This window comes from Cherax quadricarinatus, chromosome 22 (genome assembly GCF_038502225.1).
Source record: "Cherax quadricarinatus isolate ZL_2023a chromosome 22, ASM3850222v1, whole genome shotgun sequence".
NCBI classification, from domain to species: Eukaryota; Metazoa; Arthropoda; class Malacostraca; order Decapoda; family Parastacidae; genus Cherax; species Cherax quadricarinatus.
Genome location: NC_091313.1, coordinates 7,845,722 through 7,865,330, shown reverse-complemented (window position 1 = coordinate 7,865,330; position 19,609 = coordinate 7,845,722). Strand labels below are relative to the sequence as shown.

At 39.0% G+C, this 19,609-nt stretch overlaps 1 protein-coding gene across 3 annotated transcripts in view; it reads right to left on the bottom strand.

The window, feature by feature from the left end:
• Nucleotides 1-19,609, bottom strand: part of Cog8 (conserved oligomeric Golgi complex subunit 8) — a 79,424-nt gene that overhangs the window by 20,282 nt on the left and 39,533 nt on the right. For all 3 annotated transcript variants that reach the window (XM_070087475.1, XM_070087474.1, XM_070087476.1), the window contains exon 10: nt 4,572-4,703. In XM_070087475.1, coding sequence (XP_069943576.1) covers nt 4,572-4,703 — 132 coding nt within the window. The remainder of the gene's footprint in view (nt 1-4,571; nt 4,704-19,609) is intronic.

Genomic DNA, 19,609 nt, shown 5'->3' with positions numbered 1-19,609 from the left:
ATTATGCAGAAAATTCGGAGTGTGGAAATTAGGAGAAGGTGTGAAGTTAATAAAAGTATTAGTCAGAGGGCTGAAGAGGGGTTGTTGAGGTGGTTTGGTCATTTAGAGAGAATGGATCAAAGTAGAATGACATGGAGAGCGTATAAATCTGTAGGGGAAGGAAGGCGGGGTAGGGGTCGTCCTCGAAAAGGTTGGAGGGAGGGGGTAAAGGTTTTGTGGGTGAGGGGCTTGGACTTCCAGCAAGGGTGCATGAGCGTGTTAGATAGGAGTGAATGGAGACTAATGGCATTTGGGACCTGACGAGCTGTTGAAGTGTGAGCAGGGTAATATTTAGTGAAGAGATTCATGGAAACCGGTTATTTTTATATAGCCGGACTTGAGTCCTGGAAATGGGAAACACAATGCCTGCACTTTAACCCTTAAACGGTCCAAACGTATATGTACATTCACTCGCATAGCGCCCCAATTTTTTTGAGAGAAAAAACTAATTTTTTTTAATAGGAAAAAAGAGCATATGGTACCCAGGCGTCCCCAATTATTTTAATATGGCGCACAGTGAGTGCGCACACCCATTCTCTCATGTCTAGGTGACTCAGGCTTAGCGTGGCAATGTTGAATGAATGACAAAGAAAACGTATATATACGTTTGGGGCGCTACGCACGTGAACGTATATATACGTTTGGACCGTTAAAGGGTTAAAGGAGGGGTCTGGGATATGGGCAGTTTGGAGGGATATGTTGTGTATCTTTATTATGTATGTGCTTGTAAGCTGTTGCATCCTGAGCACCTCTGCAAAAACAGTGATTATGTGTGAGTGAGGTGAAAGTATTGAATGATGAAAGTATTTTCTTTTTGGGAAATTTTCTTTCTTTTTGGGTCACCCTGCCTCGGTGAGAGATGGCCGACTTGCTAAAAAAAAAAAAAAAAAACTGAGTAAACTTACACACTTTTCTCGCATGCAGGTACACATTAAAATCACTAAGAGTGTCTTATTAGTCTTGACACCATATTAATAATAATAATTACACAATAATAATCACTAAGGAGCATTAAATATCATATAAAATGTTAATATAGACATTTTGCTTAATCCATCTAAATACAGCCCACATTAGAATAAATTAACAATAATATGAGATGTGGTAGCCAGGTGACTTGTAAGACTTGTGGTAGCCAGGTGACTTGTAGGACTTGTGGTAGCCAGGTGACTTGTAGGACTTGTGGTAGCCAGGTAACTTGTGGTAGCCAGGTAACTTGTGGTAGCCAGGTGACTTGTAGGACTTGTGGTAGCCAGGCAACCTGTAGGACTTGTGGTAGCCAGGCGACTTGTAGGACTTGTGGTAGCCAGGCAACTTGTAGTCCAATATCAGAGACAATGTGTACACTATAATATTACCGGGGGTAACTAAAAAATTATTCCTTTCGTATGCCTTCACTCAGGGTATCATTTCTTCTAAAAATGGTGCTACATGAGAATAGGAGTGTTTCTCTTTATTTATTCTACTGTATCAATGTGAAGACAACTTGTACACAATGTAAAGCGACCAAAACCAGACGTGTTCATCTGGTTTGTTTACATTATGTGTGGGTGGGGTTGGGTGGTGAGGGCTGCCCTTCCTGGCTACCCATACTTCCTAACATGACTTCATACAAATAAAACTCACCTCTCACCCTACATTAAGACTACAAATGTTTTAAGGTAATTAATGAGTATACTATATATGCATTTTATCACTCTAGGGAGCTTAATGTCATAGTAGGTATAAGTGCCAGTGGCCAGACAGGATGCCATTCCTCCCACACGACTTTCTACAAATAAGTACTTTTCACCTCTCACCCTAAATTAAGACCATCAAGACTACAAATATTTTAAGGTAAGTAATGCATCTACAGTAGGGCCCCGCTTTACGGCGTTTTGCTAATACGGTCATTTCAAATTATGACCAAAACTCGCTATACAGCTCCCCCCACCTGACTTTCTATTATGGTCACCGCACCCCACCCGGTTTGTTTACATTCTCTGTGAGATCCGTCAGCACTAAGTCTCTCCATTTTGTCTGGAAACTCCAAAATTTCAAGTGTTTTTAAAAGTTATTTCATATTTTATATATACTCTGATAATTATACTTATGTATACCTGTACCTAAATAAACTTACACACTGTGCTGGCATGCAGGTACACATTAAAATCAGTAAGAGTATCTTATATCTCGAGACGTCATATTAGTAATGATAATAATAATCACCGAGTCTCATTTAAATGTCGTATATTACGTTAATATACACATTTTCATTAATCCATCTATGATATTTTTTTCAAAATTATATAATAAACATGATGCATAACATATAAATATGATAAATACACCCCAGAGTAGAATAAATAAACATAAATATGAGATGTGGCAGCCAGACGACTTGCACAAGTGACGGCATATTAGAAATAATAATAATAATAATAACAATCACCGAGTCTCATTAAATGTCGTATATTACGTTAATATACACATTTTCATTAATCCATCCATGATATTTTTTTTCAAAATTATATAATAAACACGATACGTAACATATAAAGACGATAAATACACCCCACAATAGAATAAATAAACATAAATATGAGATGTCGTAGCCAGGTAACTTGTACAAGTGACACCAAGAATAACATTTTCTCTAATCTAACGTAAGAGAAAATGTGTTACTGGGGGTAACTGTAGAAAATTATTCCTTTCGTATGTATGTAAGTTTATTCAGGTATAAACAAATACAGTTACATAGATTATCATACACAACAGCGTATGTGTAGAGAACCTAGGATAACCCAAAAAAGTCAGAGTGACTTATTTCCATTGCCTTCACTCAGAGTGTCATTTCTTCTCAAAATGATGTTACATGAGAATGGGAGTGTTCTTCTTTATTTATTCTACCGTATCAATGTAGAGACAACCTGTACACAATGTAACTTGTACACAAACCAGACGTGTACATTTTGTTGTTTACAAAACTTACCTTCGCCTGGTTTGTTTACATAACTCTGCACCTGTCCTCTCTCATGCACTCATTCTTTCTCTCTCTCATTTATTCGTTTTATCTCATTTACTTACTCCCGACCCTACATTAAGACTACAAATATTTTAAGGTAAGTAATGAGTGAACTGTATATACATTTTATCGCTCTGGGATGCTTAAATATCATAGAATATATGTGTGGGTGGAATGGCCTGGTATGGTAGCCCGGCTGACTACCATACATACCACACTTGATTTTTTACAATAAATACTACTCATCTCACCCTAGATTAAGACTACAAATATTTTAAGGTAAGTAATAAGTAAAATGTATATGCATTTTATCGCTCTGGGATGCTTAAATGTAATAGAATATTGTGGGGCCTGGTATGGTAGCCCGGCTGACTACCATACATACCACACTTGATTTCTTACAATAAATACTACTTGTCTCACCCTAGATTAAGACTATAAATATTTTAAGATAAGTAATGAGTGCACTATGTGTGTATTGTACTTTTTTATTGTTTTTTTTGATGCCTAGTTCTATTGCTAACTTAATATATGTTAGTGTAAACTTGCTATCTACTATTTGTATGCATTTATAAGTGGAAAAAAAGGGTGTTCCACTTTACGGCGATTTCCGCTTTACGGCGGTAGCCTGGAACCTAACCTGCCGTATAAGTGGGGCCCTACTGTACTGTATATGCAGTATCACTCTAGGGAGCTTTAAGCATCGTAGTATAGTATGTGTGGGTGGGGTGGCCAGGAGGGCTACTACACCTGACTTCTTAGAGTAAATACTACTCACCTTTTGCCCTACATTAAGACTACAAATATTTTGAGGTAAATAATGAGTGTACTGTGTGTGTATTTTACTTTTTAATGCCTAGTTCTATTGCTAGCTTAATATATGTTAGTGTAAACTTGTTATCTGGCATTTATATGCATTTATAAAAGGAAAAAATGGAGCTCTGCTTTCCGGCGAAGTCTGCTTTCCGGCAGTAGCCTGGAACCTAACCTGCCAAATAAGTGGGGCCCTACTGTACTATTATTTATGTTGCAGTTGTAGTCTTAAGCAGTAAAAACAACATAATACATCATGACATTGAACTAGAATTACATCTCCACTTTTATTTTTGTAAGATCTGGAGTTCTAAAAAAGTTGTCTGGCATTTTTGGGGGTCCCAGGAACGTAACCCAATTTTTCCCATAAATTCTTCAGTTTATCTAACACAGATTTACCTAACACAGAGTTTTCAGAAATGTAACTACCATGTAATATAACAGTTTACTGTATATAATAAATTGGGAACATTATTTTTTCCCATTAAAATACCACATTAATACATACCTTCTCCATGGGAAAGTGGAACAGAATTCCTCCTCCGTAAGCCATGCATGTCGTAAGAGGAGACTAAAATGCTGGGAGCAAGGGGCTAGTAACCCCTTCTCCTGTATACATTGCTAAATTTACAAAGAGAGAGACTCATTTTTCATTTTAGGTCACCTGACTCAGTGGGATGCAACTGGTTCGTTGAAAAAAAAAATTAACACATACCTGTGTTTCAGTCATCAATGTAGTAGAAGCACTAAGCTGTGGAGCCTCCATCAGTGAAAAACTACTTAATGTCTCATCAAATTTGATATTAGCTGTTCTAATATCTTTCTCACACTGGGTCAGAGCAGCTTTCTGAAAGTAAAAAAAAAATAAAAATGATAGAATGTTCAATACAGTAAATGTCCGATAAAATGGACCCCCAGAAAGTGGATGTCAGATAAAAAAGACAAAAATGTGGCTGGACAAATGCTCAACATTTACGTGTAATGGGATGTCTGATTAAAATAGCAGTGAAGAGGACCAAATCCGCTATATAGAATGGTTGCCCAGTCCAGTCTAATGCTCAATAAAATGGACCAACTACACTTAATTACAAGTTTGCACAGTCCAAGCTTTATCCAGGACCTGTACATTACTGCTGTGCTGGCAAAAAGAAGTCCCTTGTGTCCCATTGGGAGTTATATTGCCAGCAACAAATTAACTGTTTATAAGAAGTGCAGAGAGGGCAAGGAAGAACTGGCAGGGAGTTAAAGAATTAAGACATGTAGACTTATCACATTACATGTATTTACATTTTTGTTGTCGCAAATGTCCCACATCTGGTACAGTTTACTTGCCTTCCTCCCTTCCAACCCCCTCCCTCATACTTACTTTCAATACACCTTCCACCATCACTCCACTTAGGACAAACAAGTAGGTAAACTTTCCGTATTTCCATTAACCCTTTGAGGGTTTTGGCCGTACTAGTACGGCTTACGACCCAGGGTTTTTGACATACTAGTACGCCTAAATTCTAGCGCCCTCAAATCTAGTGGGAGAAAGCTGGTAGGCCTATATATGAAAGAGTGGGTCTATGTGGTCAGTGTGCACAGTATAAAAAAAACCCTGCATCACACAGTGCATAATGAGAAAAAAAAAACTGACCATTTTTTTGGAATAAAACAGCGACTTTGCACTGTATTTTCGTATGGTATTTATTGTTGTATTCTAGTTTTCTTGGTCTCATTTTATAGAATGGAACACATATTACAGAAATTGAGATGATTTTGACTGGTTTTACAATGAAAAGTACCTTGAAATTGAGCTCTACGTAGCAGAAATGTTCGATTTTTACCAAAGTTCAAAAGTAAACAAATCATGCCAAGCGTCCAATACACGTCAACTGGTGAGTCTAATATTCTTTTGCAAGTGTGCCAATATTATTTATACCATTTTTTACACTAATGCAGTAGTCTGCATAACTGTAAATCTTCTATTTTTTGTGAGAATAAAAATTCAAAGTGGAAAGCAAAAGAATGTAAGAGGGGCCTTGAGACGTGACTAATGAACAGAGGAAATGTCATTTTAGTGCCAGGAATGTCTTTCTTGTTTATTCTGGACGCTATTCAGAAATTGGCATCTTTTGAAATTTGTGTGAAATTGGCAAAATTGCTAAATTCTGACCACTGTACTGGATAGTTGAAATTAGTAAATGGGTGGTTTCTATCGAAATATTCATGTTTTTTGTCGACTAGTACAGTGGAATTGGCCGAAAATGGGGCTCAAAGTGGGCAAAATTGCCGATGCATAAACATCGCCGAGACCGTTAACTTCACGAGAGCATAATTCCGTAAGTTTTCCATCAAATTTCATAATTTTGGTGTCATTATGATTGGGAAAAGATTCTCTATCTTTTCCCAAGAAAAAATTTTTTTTTTTTTTTTTAAATTTGGCCGACCCTGAGAACGAGTCTTGGAGAGGGCCTATCGACCCTCAAAGGGTTAAGAGAGTAAGGGAGGGGGAGGGAGAAGTAGAGGGAAATAGAGAGAAAGACAATGAGTCCAAGTTGGATCAAAATATTGAAAACAGAGCTGCAAATGTTCCACTTAACATAACGCTAAAGGGATCACCCATCACAAGACTCACAGAGGGAAAATTCCTAGGAATCCACCTTGACAGTAGCCTCAATTTCCAGACACATATACAACAAACTTCCAAGAAAATCTCTAAGACAGTAGACATACATTCAAAGATACGGTTCTATGTTCAACAATAAGCTCTCCTTGCACTGTATCATTCACTCATCTACCCTTATATCACATATGGAATTTGTGCATGAGAATCAACATCAACATTAAATCACTTAATGGCTGCAGTCAGAATGATAACAAATTCCCACTCTCGACAGCATACTCCACCAATATTCAAAAGTCTAAAACTGCTCACCGTTAAGAATATCCATACTTATTCATGTGCCTACTACATACACAGAACACTACACTCAAACATAAACCCTCCACTCAAACTTCTCCTCACCAACCTTAACAGGACACATGACCATAATACAAGACACAGATCTCTTTTTGATGTACCCCATGTCCATATCACACTGTGTAAAAACTATGCACATACAGGGCCCCAAAATTTGGAATTCATTACCAGTAAATACTAAAGTAACCAGGTCTGAACACAAATTTAAGACTCTTCTCAAAAAGCAACTACTCACCCTAAACTAAATACTCAATATTTAATCTCTTAATTACCTAAATCTTAAAACTTCAAAACTAGACACCCATTGTTCATACATCATTAATAATACTACATTGTAGTATACATACCTACCCAAAGCAATACTGCCTTACATCCAATTGTAGCATTCTCATACTGTAAACTGCTTTCAACAGCTCACAATGTTATCTTCCCATAATATAATTTCAATACAGTGGAACTTCAAATTTCAAACATATCACTTATCGAACTCTTCGAAAAAAGAACCCTTTTTTCGAACCAACTTTGTCCTTATTATCGAACTCGCCCCTATTTTCGAACCGCTGGGTACCGGACCTGTCCAGCAGCCTGCTCTGTCCATGTCCCCACGCAGGCACTGTGAGCCAGTCTGGTTTTGTTGATGCTTGAATGAACACTAACCTGCACTCTCATTCAAACATTTTACGATTATTTCATTATGTTTAGTGATTGTGGGACTGTGAAATAAGCTAAAATGGGCCCAAAGAAACTTGCTAGTGGTACCCCTGTGGTAAAGAAAGTGAGAAATAACATAGATGTGAAGAAGGCAATAATACAAAAGTGGAATGATGTCCAAATGTTTGTGGAGAAGTACCACCCTGAGCAAGCTGAAACAAGCCATCTTTGCAACCAGTTCAGTGACAGAACCACGTCCCATTTTTGGGAAATCTTAAAGTGGCACCAGAAACAGAAGACTGTGGACAGTTATTTTGTGAGACAAGGGTCTAGTGACTCTCAAGCTGGTCCTAGTGGCATTAAAAGATAGATAAGGGAAGTAACCCCAGAGAGGGCTTTGATACCTGATGTCCTCATGGAGGGGGATTCTCCTTCCAAACACTAATCCCAACTCCCTCTCTCCTCCTCCCTATCTTCCAGATGCCATCACCAAACTTCAATAAAGGTAAGTAAAATGTTATTTTTTTTTTTTTTCAACAAGTCGGTCGTCTCCCACCGAGGCAGGGTGACCCAAAAAAAAAAAGAAAATCCCCAAAAAGAAAATACTTTCATCATCATTCAACACTTTCACCACACACACACATTATCACTGCTTTTGCAGAGGTGCTCAGAATACAACAGTTTAGAAGCATATACATATAAAGATACACAACATATCCCTCCAAACTGCCAATATCCCAAACCCCTCCTTTAAAGTGCAGGCATTGTACTTCCCATTTCCAGGACTCAAGTCCGACTATATGAAAATAACCGGTTTCCCTGAATCCCTTCACTAAATATTACCCTGCTCACACTCCAACAGATCATCAGGTCCCAAGTATCATTCGTCTCCATTCACTCCTATCTAACACGCTCATGCACGCTTCCTGGAAGTCCAAGCCCCTCGCCCACAAAACCTCCTTTACCCCCTCTTTCCAACCCTTTCGAGGACGACCCCTACCCCTCTTTCCTTCCCCTATAGATTTATATGCTTTCCATGTCATTCTACTTTGATCTATTCTCTCTAAATGACCAAACCACCTCAACAACCCCTCTTCTGCCCTCTGACTAATGCTTTTATTAACTCCACACCTTTTCCTAATTTCCACACTCCGAATTTTCTGCATAATATTTACACCACACATTGCCCTTAGACAGGACATCTCCACTGCCTCCAACCATCTCCTCGCTGCTGCATTTACCACCCAAGCTTCACATCCATATAAGAGTGTTGGTACTACTATACTTTCATACATTCCCTTCTTTGCCTCCATAGATAACGTTTTTTGACTCCACATATACCTCAACGCACCACTCACCTTTTTTCCCTCATCAATTCTATGATTAACCTCATCCTTCATAAATCCATCCGTCGACACGTCAACTCCCAAGTATCTGAAAACATTCACTTCTTCCATACTCCTCCTCCCCAATCTGATATCCAATTTTTCTTTATCTAAATCATTTGATACCCTCATCACCTTACTCTTTTCTATGTTCACTTTCAACTTTCTACCTTTACACACATTCTCAAACTCATCCACTAACCTTTGCAATTTTTCTTTAGAATCTCCCATAAGCACAGTATCATCTGCAAAAAGTAACTGTGTCAATTCCCATTTTGAATTTGATTCCCCATAATTTAATCCCACCCCTCTCCCGAACACCCTAGCATTTACTTCTTTTACAACCCCATCTATAAATATATTAAACAACCATTGTGACATTACACATCCCTGTCTAAGACCTACTTTTACCGGGAAGTATTCTCCCTCTGTAGGTAGTAGGTTGGTAGACAGCAACCGCCCGGGGAGGTACTACCGTCCTGCCAAGTGAGTGTAAAACGAAAGCCTGTAATTGTTTTACATGATGGTAGGATTGCTGGTGTCTTTTGTCTGTCTCATAAATATGCAAGATTACAGGTAAGTCTTGCTACTTCTACTTACACTTAGGTCACACTACACATGTACAAGCATATATATACACACCCCTCTGGGTTTTCTATTTTCTTTCTAATTCTTGTTCTTGTTTATTTCCTCTTATCTCCATGGGGAAGTGGAACAGAATTCTTCCTCTGTAAGCCATGCGTGTTGTAAGAGGCGACTAAAATGCCGGGAGCAAGGGGCTAGTAACCCCTTCTCCTGTATATACAGTGGACCCCCGCATAACGATGGCATCACATAGCGATTTTTCCGCATACCGCTTACTTTTATCGCAAAATTTTTGCCGCGCATACCGATTAAAAACCCGCTCACCGATTTTCGTCCGAGACGCGTCCAATGTGCCCTCAGCCAGCCTCACATGTGCCGCCCGTCCCATTGTTTACCAGCCAGCCTCCGCGGTAACATCCAAGCATACACTCGGAATATTTCGTATTATTACAGTGTTTTCGGTGCTGTTTCTGGAAAATAAGTGACCATGGGCCCCAAGAAAGCTTCTAGTGCCAACCCTGTGGTAAAAAGGGTGAGAATTAGTATGGAAATTAAGAAAGATTTTGAAGGGTTTGGGGCTAACCCTGAGAAGCCTATGCCAGTTGTGGAATCCATTGTGCCTACTTCAAAGATTAAGGAAATGTGTGCACAGTGGGTTGAACTGCAAACCTTTATGGATGAAAATCACCCTGACACAGCTGTTGCAAGCCGTGCTGGTGACTATTTCAATGACAATGTTGTGGCCCATTTTAGACAAATCGTAAAGGAACGGGAGGTACAGAGCTCTATGGACAGATTTGTTGTGCGACAGAGGTCCAGTGACTCTCAAGCTGGTCCTAGTGGCATTAAAAGAAGAAGGGAAGTAACCCCGGAAAAGGACTTGCTACCTCAAGTCGTAATGGAAGGGGATTCCCCTTCTAAACAGTAAGAAGATAATGCTCTCCCCTCCTCCCATCCCATCAATCATCACCAGATCTTCAATAAAAGTAAGTGTCATGTAAGTGTGCATGCCTTTTTCAGTTTGTGTGTATTAAAATTAATATTTCATGTGGTAAAAAAATTTTTTTTTCATACTTTTGGGTGTCTTGCACGGATTAATTTTATTTCCATTATTTCTTATGGGGAAAATTCATTCACATAACGATTATTTCGCATAACAATTACCCCTCTTGCACGGATTAAAATCGTTAACCGGGGGTCCACTGTATTACTAAATTTAAAAGGAGAAACTTCAGTTTTTTCTTTTGGGCCACCCCACCTCGGTGGGATACGGCTGGTACGTTGAAAGAAGAAGAAGATTCTCCCTCTCTTCTACACACCCTAACCTGAGCCTCACTATCCTCATAAAAGCTCTTTACAGCATTTAGTAACTTACCACCTATTCCATAAACTTGCAACATCTGCCACATTGCTCCTCTATCCACTCTATCATATGCCTTTTCTAAATCCATAAATGCAATAAAAACTTCCCTACCTTTATCCAAATACTGTTCACATATATGCTTCAATGTAAACACTTGATCTACACATCCCCTACCCACTCTGAAGCCTCCTTGCTCATCCGCAATTCTACATTCTGTCTTACCTCTAATTCTTTTAATTAAAACCCTACCGTACACTTTTCCTGGTATACTCAGTAAACTTATTCCTCTATAATTTTTACAATCTCTTTTGTCCCCTTTCCCTTTATATAAAGGGACTATACATGCTCTCTGCCAATCCCTAGGTACCTTCCCCTCTTTCATACATTTATTAAACAAAAGTACCAACCACTCCAACACTATATCCCCCCCTGCTTTTAACATTTCTGTCATGATCCCATCAGTTCCAGCTGCTTTACCCCCTTTCATTCTACGTAATGCCTCACGTACCTCCACCACACTTACATTCTGCTCTTCTTCACTCCTAAAAGATGGTATACCTCCCTGGCCAGTGCATGAAATTACCGCCTCCCTTTCTTCCTCAACATTTAAAAGTTCCTCAAAATATTCTCGCCATCTACCTAATACCTCCCTCTCCCCATCTACTAACTCCCCTACTCTGTTTTTAATGGACAAATCCATACTTTCCCTAGGCTTTCTTAACTTGTTTAACTCACTCCAAAATTTTTTCTTATTTTCATTAAAATTTCTTGACAGTGCCTCTCCCACTCTTTCATCTGCTCTCCTTTTGCACTCTCTCACCACTCTCTTCACCTTTCTTTTACTCTCCATATACTCTGCTCTTCTTATAACACTTCTGCTTTGTAAAAACCTCTCGTAAGCTACCTTTTTCTCTTTTATCACACCCTTTACTTCATCATTCCACCAATCACTCCTCTTTCCTCCTGCCCCCACCCTCCTATAACCACAAACTTCTGCCCCACATTCTAATACTGCATTTTTAAAACTATTCCAACCCTCTTCAACCCCCCCACTACTCATCTTTGCACTAGCCCACCTTTCTGCCAATAGTCGCTTATATCTCGTTATTTTATATGTTTATTTAAATCTATTAATACATAATTGAACTTGAGTCCTGGAAATGGGAAGTACAATGCCTGCACTTTAAAGGAGGGGTTTGGGATATTGGCAGTTTGGAGGGATATGTTGTGTATCTTTATACATATATGCTTCTAAACTGTTGTATTCTGAGCACCTCTGCAAAAACAGTGATAATTTGTGAGTGTGGTGAAAGTGTTGAATGATGATGAAAGTATTTTCTTTTTGGGGATTTTCTTTCTTTTTTGGGTCACCCTGCCTCGGTGGGAGACGGCCGACTTGTTGAAAAAAAAAAAAAAAAAATGTAAAACTATAATTAATCCCTCTGAAATGTATTTTTTTGTGAATATTTTTGGGTTTCTGGAACGGATTAATTGCATTTCCATTATTTCTTATGGGAAATATTGCTTCGCTTTTCAGACTTTTCAAATTTAGAACTAACTCCTGGAACGGATTAAGGTCGATATTTGAGGTTCCACTGTATTTATTATTGAAACTATTGTAATTTTAGCAAAATTACTGTCTACTATAAATAAAAACAGATGTATAACTTAAACTATGATCATTTCCTTTAGTATTAAGTAGTCTGTAAGTCTGCCCATAATGCCAAGGCATGATAGTGGCTCTCTTTGCATTGCAACTCGTTACATTAATTTCATAATCTCAATGCAATCTTGCCAAGAAATAAAATTTGTTCATAAGTTTCATTCTCCTATGAGCGGGTTATCTGTGTATTGCTCCAGCCTTTTAATACTGCCCATGGGGGCACTGACCCCCAAAACCCTCTTCATGTATACTCCCGTGTGAGGATGGATTGTGTCTGACCAAATTTCTAAATAAGAATCTTAACTAAGTAAAAAATCTGTACTAGTAGAAGGAAAGTGGGGTAGAAGTCATCTCAGGAAAAGTTGGAGGGGGTAAAGGTTTTGTATGTAAGTCCTGGAGGTAGGCAATACAGTGCCTGCATTCTGAAGGAGGGATGAGGATATTGCAGTTTGGAGCTGTAATGTCAGCATGCTTTTCGCAAGACAGTGATAAATTAAGCGATGATGAAAGTGTTTCTTCTTTTACGGGTCACCCTACCTGGGTGGGAGAGAGCTGGTGTGTTAAACATAAAATCATTTACGATTTTTCTTTTTAAGTATACCAGCCACATCTTACTCAGGCAAGATGAACTAAAAAAGAAGAAATACTTTCATCATTACTCATTAAATCATCGTCTTCCCAGAAGTGTGATGACAACAGTTTAAATAGCCCACCAAACTAAAGCATCCTTGCCTCTCTTTCAGAGTGAATGAATTGTACTTTCTGACTCCAGGACTGAAGCCCACCTAACCAATTTTCCTTGAATCATTTCATGTTACCTTGCTCACACTTTAACAGGAAGGAGGGAAGGAAGGAGGGAAGGAAGGAGAGAAGGAAGGAGGGAAGGAAGGAAGGAGGGAAGGATGGAAGGAGGGAAGGAAGGAAGGAGGGAAGGAAGGAAGGAGGGAAGGAAGGAAGGAAGGAGGGAAGAAAGGAGGGAGGGAAGAAAGGAGGGAGGGAAGAAAGGAGGAAGGGAAGAAAGGTTAGCAGGGAGGGAAGAAAGGAAGGAAGGAAGGAAGGAAGGAAGGAAGGAAGGAAGGAAGGAAGGAAGGAAGGGAGGGAGGGAGGGAGGGGTGGAGGGAGGGAGGAAGGAAGGAGGGAGGGAGGGAGGGAGGGAGGGAGGGAGGGAAGGAAGGAGGGAGTGAAGGAAGGAGGGAGGGAATGAAGGAAGGAAGGAAGGGGGGAAGGAAGGAAGGAAGGAGTGAAAGTAGGTAGGAAGAGATGAGAGGAAGGAGGAGGGACGGTAGGTAAGAAGAGATGAGAGGATGGAATGAAGGAAGGAAGGTAGGTGTGTGAGGAGGAAGGGATGTGTTGTGGAAGGCAGTGAGGTTAGTGAGTGGTGGTATGATGCATCACTGTGACACACAACACACTGGTAACTCAGCATATTTACAAGTCCACCCCCACACTACTACAAGCTTTAACCCTTTCAGGGTCCAAGGCCCAAATCTGGAGTCACGCACCAGTGTCCAAGAATTTTCAAAAAAAAAATTTTTTATTTTTTCTTATGAAATCGTAGAGAATCTTTTTGTGAAGGTAATAAAACAAAAAGTACGAAATTTGGTGGAAAATTGACGAAATTATGCTCTCGCGAATTTTGATGTGTCAGCGATATTTACGAATCGGCGATTTTGCCGACTTTGACTCCCATTTTAGGCCAATTACATTATTCCAATCAACCAAATTCTTAGCTATTTCACTAGTATTACTTCTATTCTATCGATTGAGCACAAGAAATCGCCAAGTCAAATGTTTCAACTACAAAATAAAGTGATCGGAAATTGTTAATTTGGCCAATTTAACACAAAGTTCAAAATATTCCAATTTCAAAATAGGGTCCAGAATGAACAATTTAGGCATTCCTGGCACTAAACTAACATTTCCTCTGTTCATTAGTTATGTTTTGAGGCTTTACAAATAAATTCCATTTTTATTTTTATTCACATAATGAATTTTTATTCACACCAAAAAATAGAAGATTTACTGTTATGCAATACTGTAATAATTGTATAAAGATCATCAGCATATTTGTGAATGTATATTAGACCCACCAGCTGACGTGTATTAGACGTGTGAGGTCGTTTGTTTACTCTTGAATATTGGCAAAAATTTAACATTTCTGCTACTTTGAGCTCAGTTTCAAGCCATTTCCAGTGCTAAAACCAATCAAAATCATCTCTATTTCTGTAATATGTCTTCCATTCTATCAAATGAGACCAAGAAATCGCAAATACAACTATAAAAAACATACGAAAAAACACTGCAAAGTTGCTGTTTTAATCGAAAAATCATGATTTCATTTTTTTTCTCTCATTATACACAGTGTGCTGCAGGATCTGTTTTATGTGGTGCACACATACCACATAGATGTATTCTCTCATATCTAGGCCCAAATGTACCATTCACAGTTTATCAGAGTGAGCTGAGCTCATGGCGTAGATCTACGGTTTGGACCCTGAACGTAAAGCCGTAGATCTACGGGACGGACCCTGAAAGGGTTAAGAACCTCTTGTAGCTATAGGAACCTGTCCAGTGACTCTATATGAGTATATATATGATAGAAAAATAGTAATAAACAACATTTTTTATTGTTGGTTTGTGTAAACATGTTTTGTAAACAATACAATGACAGCAAAGTTTGTGCTGTTATTGTGTAGTATATCATGAGTGAATATATACCAAATAGTCTTTATATTGGTCTCAGAGGCCATAAAAGTTACTTAAAAAAATAAAATATTAAAAAATAAAAGAAAAAAGTAGAAAAAAAGCAAAATAAACTATTACCGGGTGACCGGCAGTCGGCGATGTTGCCGTATGCGGTTCAATTTCTGTCAACTTCACGCCTCCATATCTTGGTAAGTATTGATGGCAAAAAATTTTTTTAGCCTATAAAATTTAGAAAAAAAAAAAACTATCTTTTCATAAGAAAAAATTAACTTTTTTTATCGAATATTTACCGACCCTGAGAACAGGGTTGGGAGAGGGCCTGCCAACCCTGAAAGGGTTCAAGATCTTGCAAAACTAGAAACCATAAATCATACAAAATTAAGTGTGCATAAAAAAAATTAGTTTCAAATTTTGGACCATTTTGAGTACAGAGACTATATTCTCAACGTACCTATTATTTACTCCCTCGAACTACTGTTTCTTATTATAAACAGACTAAAGAGGCACAGTACCATGACTGGAACAATACACAAATAACCCACACATACGAGACAAACTTAAGACATTTCGGTCCAATTTGGACCATTAACTAGTCACAATGACCGAAACGTCATCATAAATTTTGGTCTCCTATGTGTGGGTTATACATCTTATTACATACCTATGATTGTTAACAGCTCCCAATAATATATCACTCTAATCTGGTTAATATTAACAAGAAGTCCTACTTAATAAACTATGTGTAGTTCTTAAGTAATATGTAAGCCCTATGATTAGTTGCTCAGAATGCAATGCATAATTAGTGGCTTTCTTTACTGCCTATTATTGCATTAATACATTTAAACTACATTATTTGTATGGCTTAAAGAAATAAACACCATTATCATTCATAAGAAATAATATCTAAAATAGAGAGATTTGGTTGTGGCAAAGCTACTGAGCCCCAAAAACTTGAACAACTGAATCTAGGTACTAGATAACCTGAGGAGTCTTCAATACTGCAAAATTTTTAATAATGACATACAAATATGGTTTCTTTTTCTGTCTCATAAACACGCTAGATAACAGGGATATCTTGCTTCTCCTACTTACACTTTGGTCACACTTCACAGACACGCACATGCATATATATATATACATACATCTAGGTTTTTCTCCTTTTTCTAAATAGCTCTTGTTCTTTTTATTTCTTCTATTGTCCATGGGGAAGTGGAAAAGAATCTTTCCTCCGTAAGCCATGCGTGTCGTATGAGGCGACTAAAATGCCGGGAGCAATGGGCTAGTAACCCCTTCTCCTGTATACATTTACTAAAAAAGAGAAGAAGAAAAACTTTATAAAACTGGGATGCTTAAATGTGCGTGGATGTAGTGCGGATGACAAGAAACAGATGATTGCTGATGTTATGAATGAAAAGAAGTTGGATGTCCTGGCTCTAAGCGAAACAAAGCTGAAGGGGGTAGGAGAGTTTCAGTGGGGGGAAATAAATGGGATTAAATCTGGAGTATCTGAGAGAGTTAGAGCAAAGGAAGGGGTAGCAGTAATGTTAAATGATCAGTTATGGAAGGAGAAAAGAGAATATGAATGTGTAAATTCAAGAATTATGTGGATTAAAGTAAAGGTTGGATGCGAGAAGTGGGTCATAATAAGCGTGTATGCACCTGGAGAAGAGAGGAATGCAGAGGAGAGAGAGAGATTTTGGGAGATGTTAAGTGAATGTATAGGAGCCTTTGAACCAAGTGAGAGAGTAATTGTGGTAGGGGACCTGAATGCTAAAGTAGGAGAAACTTTTAGAGAGGGTGTGGTAGGTAAGTTTGGGGTGCCAGGTGTAAATGATAATGGGAGCCCTTTGATTGAACTTTGTATAGAAAGGGGTTTAGTTATAGGTAATACATATTTTAAGAAAAAGAGGATAAATAAGTATACACGATATGATGTAGGGCGAAATGACAGTAGTTTGTTGGATTATGTATTGGTAGATAAAAGACTGTTGAGTAGACTTCAGGATGTACATGTTTATAGAGGGGCCACAGATATATCAGATCACTTTCTAGTTGTAGCTACACTGAGAGTAAAAGGTAGATGGGATACAAGGAGAATAGAAGCATCAGGGAAGAGAGAGGTGAAGGTTTATAAACTAAAAGAGGAGGCAGTTAGGGTAAGATATAAACAGCTATTGGAGGATAGATGGGCTAATGAGAGCATAGGCAATGGGGTCGAAGAGGTATGGGGTAGGATTAAAAATGTAGTGTTAGAGTGTTCAGCAGAAGTTTGTGGTTACAGGAAAGTGGGTGCAGGAGGGAAGAGGAGCGATTGGTGGAATGATGATGTAAAGAGAGTAGTAAGGGAGAAAAAGTTAGCATATGAGAAGTTTTTACAAAGTAGAAGTGATGCAAGGAGGGAAGAGTATATGGAGAAAAAGAGAGAGGTTAAGAGAGTGGTGAAGCAATGTAAAAAGAGAGCAAATGAGAGAGTGGGTGAGATGTTATCAACAAATTTTGTTGAAAATAAGAAAAAGTTTTGGAGTGAGATTAACAAGTTAAGAAAGCCTAGAGAACAAATGGATTTGTCAGTTAAAAATAGGAGAGGAGAGTTATTAAATGGAGAGTTAGAGGTATTGGGAAGATGGAGGGAATATTTTGAGGAATTGTTAAATGTTGATGAAGATAGGGAAGCTGTGATTTCGTGTATAGGGCAAGGAGGAATAACATCTTGTAGGAGTGAGGAAGAGCCAGTTGTGAGTGTGGGGGAAGTTCGTGAGGCAGTAGGTAAAATGAAAGGGGGTAAGGCAGCCAGGATTGATGGGATAAAGATAGAAATGTTAAAAGCAGGTGGGGATATAGTTTTGGAGTGGTTGGTGCAATTATTTAATAAATGTATGGAAGAGGGTAAGGTACCTAGGGATTGGCAGAGAGCATGCATAGTTCCTTTGTATAAAGGCAAAGGGGATAAAAGAGAGTGCAAAAATTATAGGGGGATAAGTCTGTTGAGTGTACCTGGTAAAGTGTATGGTAGAGTTATAATTGAAAGAATTAAGAGTAAGACGGAGAATAGGATAGCAGATGAACAAGGAGGCTTTAGGAAAGGTAGGGGGTGTGTGGACCAGGTGTTTACAGTGAAACATATAAGTGAACAGTATTTAGATAAGGCTAAAGAGGTCTTTGTGGCATTTATGGATTTGGAAAAGGCGTATGACAGGGTGGATAGGGGGGCAATGTGGCAGATGTTGCAAGTGTATGGTGTAGGAGGTAGGTTACTGAAAGCAGTGAAGAGTTTTTACGAGGATAGTGAGGCTCAAGTTAGAGTATGTAGGAAAGAGGGAAATTTTTTCCCAGTAAAAGTAGGCCTTAGACAAGGATGTGTGATGTCACCGTGGTTGTTTAATATATTTATAGATGGGGTTGTAAGAGAAGTAAATGCGAGGGTCTTGGCAAGAGGCGTGGAGTTAAAAGATAAAGAATCACACACAAAGTGGGAGTTGTCACAGCTGCTCTTTGCTGATGACACTGTGCTCTTGGGAGATTCTGAAGAGAAGCTGCAGAGATTGGTGGATGAATTTGGTAGGGTGTGCAAAAGACGAAAATTAAAGGTGAATACAGGAAAGAGTAAGGTTATGAGGATAACAAAAAGATTAGGTGATGAAAGATTGAATATCAGATTGGAGGGAGAGAGTATGGAGGAGGTGAACGTATTCAGATATTTGGGAGTGGACGTGTCAGCGGATGGGTCTATGAAAGATGAGGTGAATCATAGAATTGATGAGGGAAAAAGAGTGAGTGGTGCACTTAGGAGTCTGTGGAGACAAAGAACTTTGTCCTTGGAGGCAAAGAGGGGAATGTATGAGAGTATAGTTTTACCAACGCTCTTATATGGGTGTGAAGCGTGGGTGATGAATGTTGCAGCGAGGAGAAGGCTGGAGGCAGTGGAGATGTCATGTCTGAGGGCAATGTGTGGTGTGAATATAATGCAGAGAATTCGTAGTTTGGAAGTTAGGAGGAGGTGCGGGATTACCAAAACTGTTGTCCAGAGGGCTGAGGAAGGGTTGTTGAGGTGGTTCGGACATGTAGAGAGAATGGAGCGAAACAGAATGACTTCAAGAGTGTATCAGTCTGTAGTGGAAGGAAGGCGGGGTAGGGGTCGGCCTAGGAAGGGTTGGAGGGAGGGGGTAAAGGAGGTTTTGTGTGCGAGGGGCTTGGACTTCCAGCAGGCATGCGTGAGCGTGTTTGATAGGAGTGAATGGAGACAAATGGTTTTTAATACTTGACGTGCTGTTGGAGTGTGAGCAAAGTAACATTTATGAAGGGATTCAGGGAAACCGGCAGGCCGGACTTGAGTCCTGGAGATGGGAAGTACAGTGCCTGCACTCTGAAGGAGGGGTGTTAATGTTGCAGTTTAAAAACTGTAGTGTAAAGCACCCTTCTGGCAAGACAGTGATGG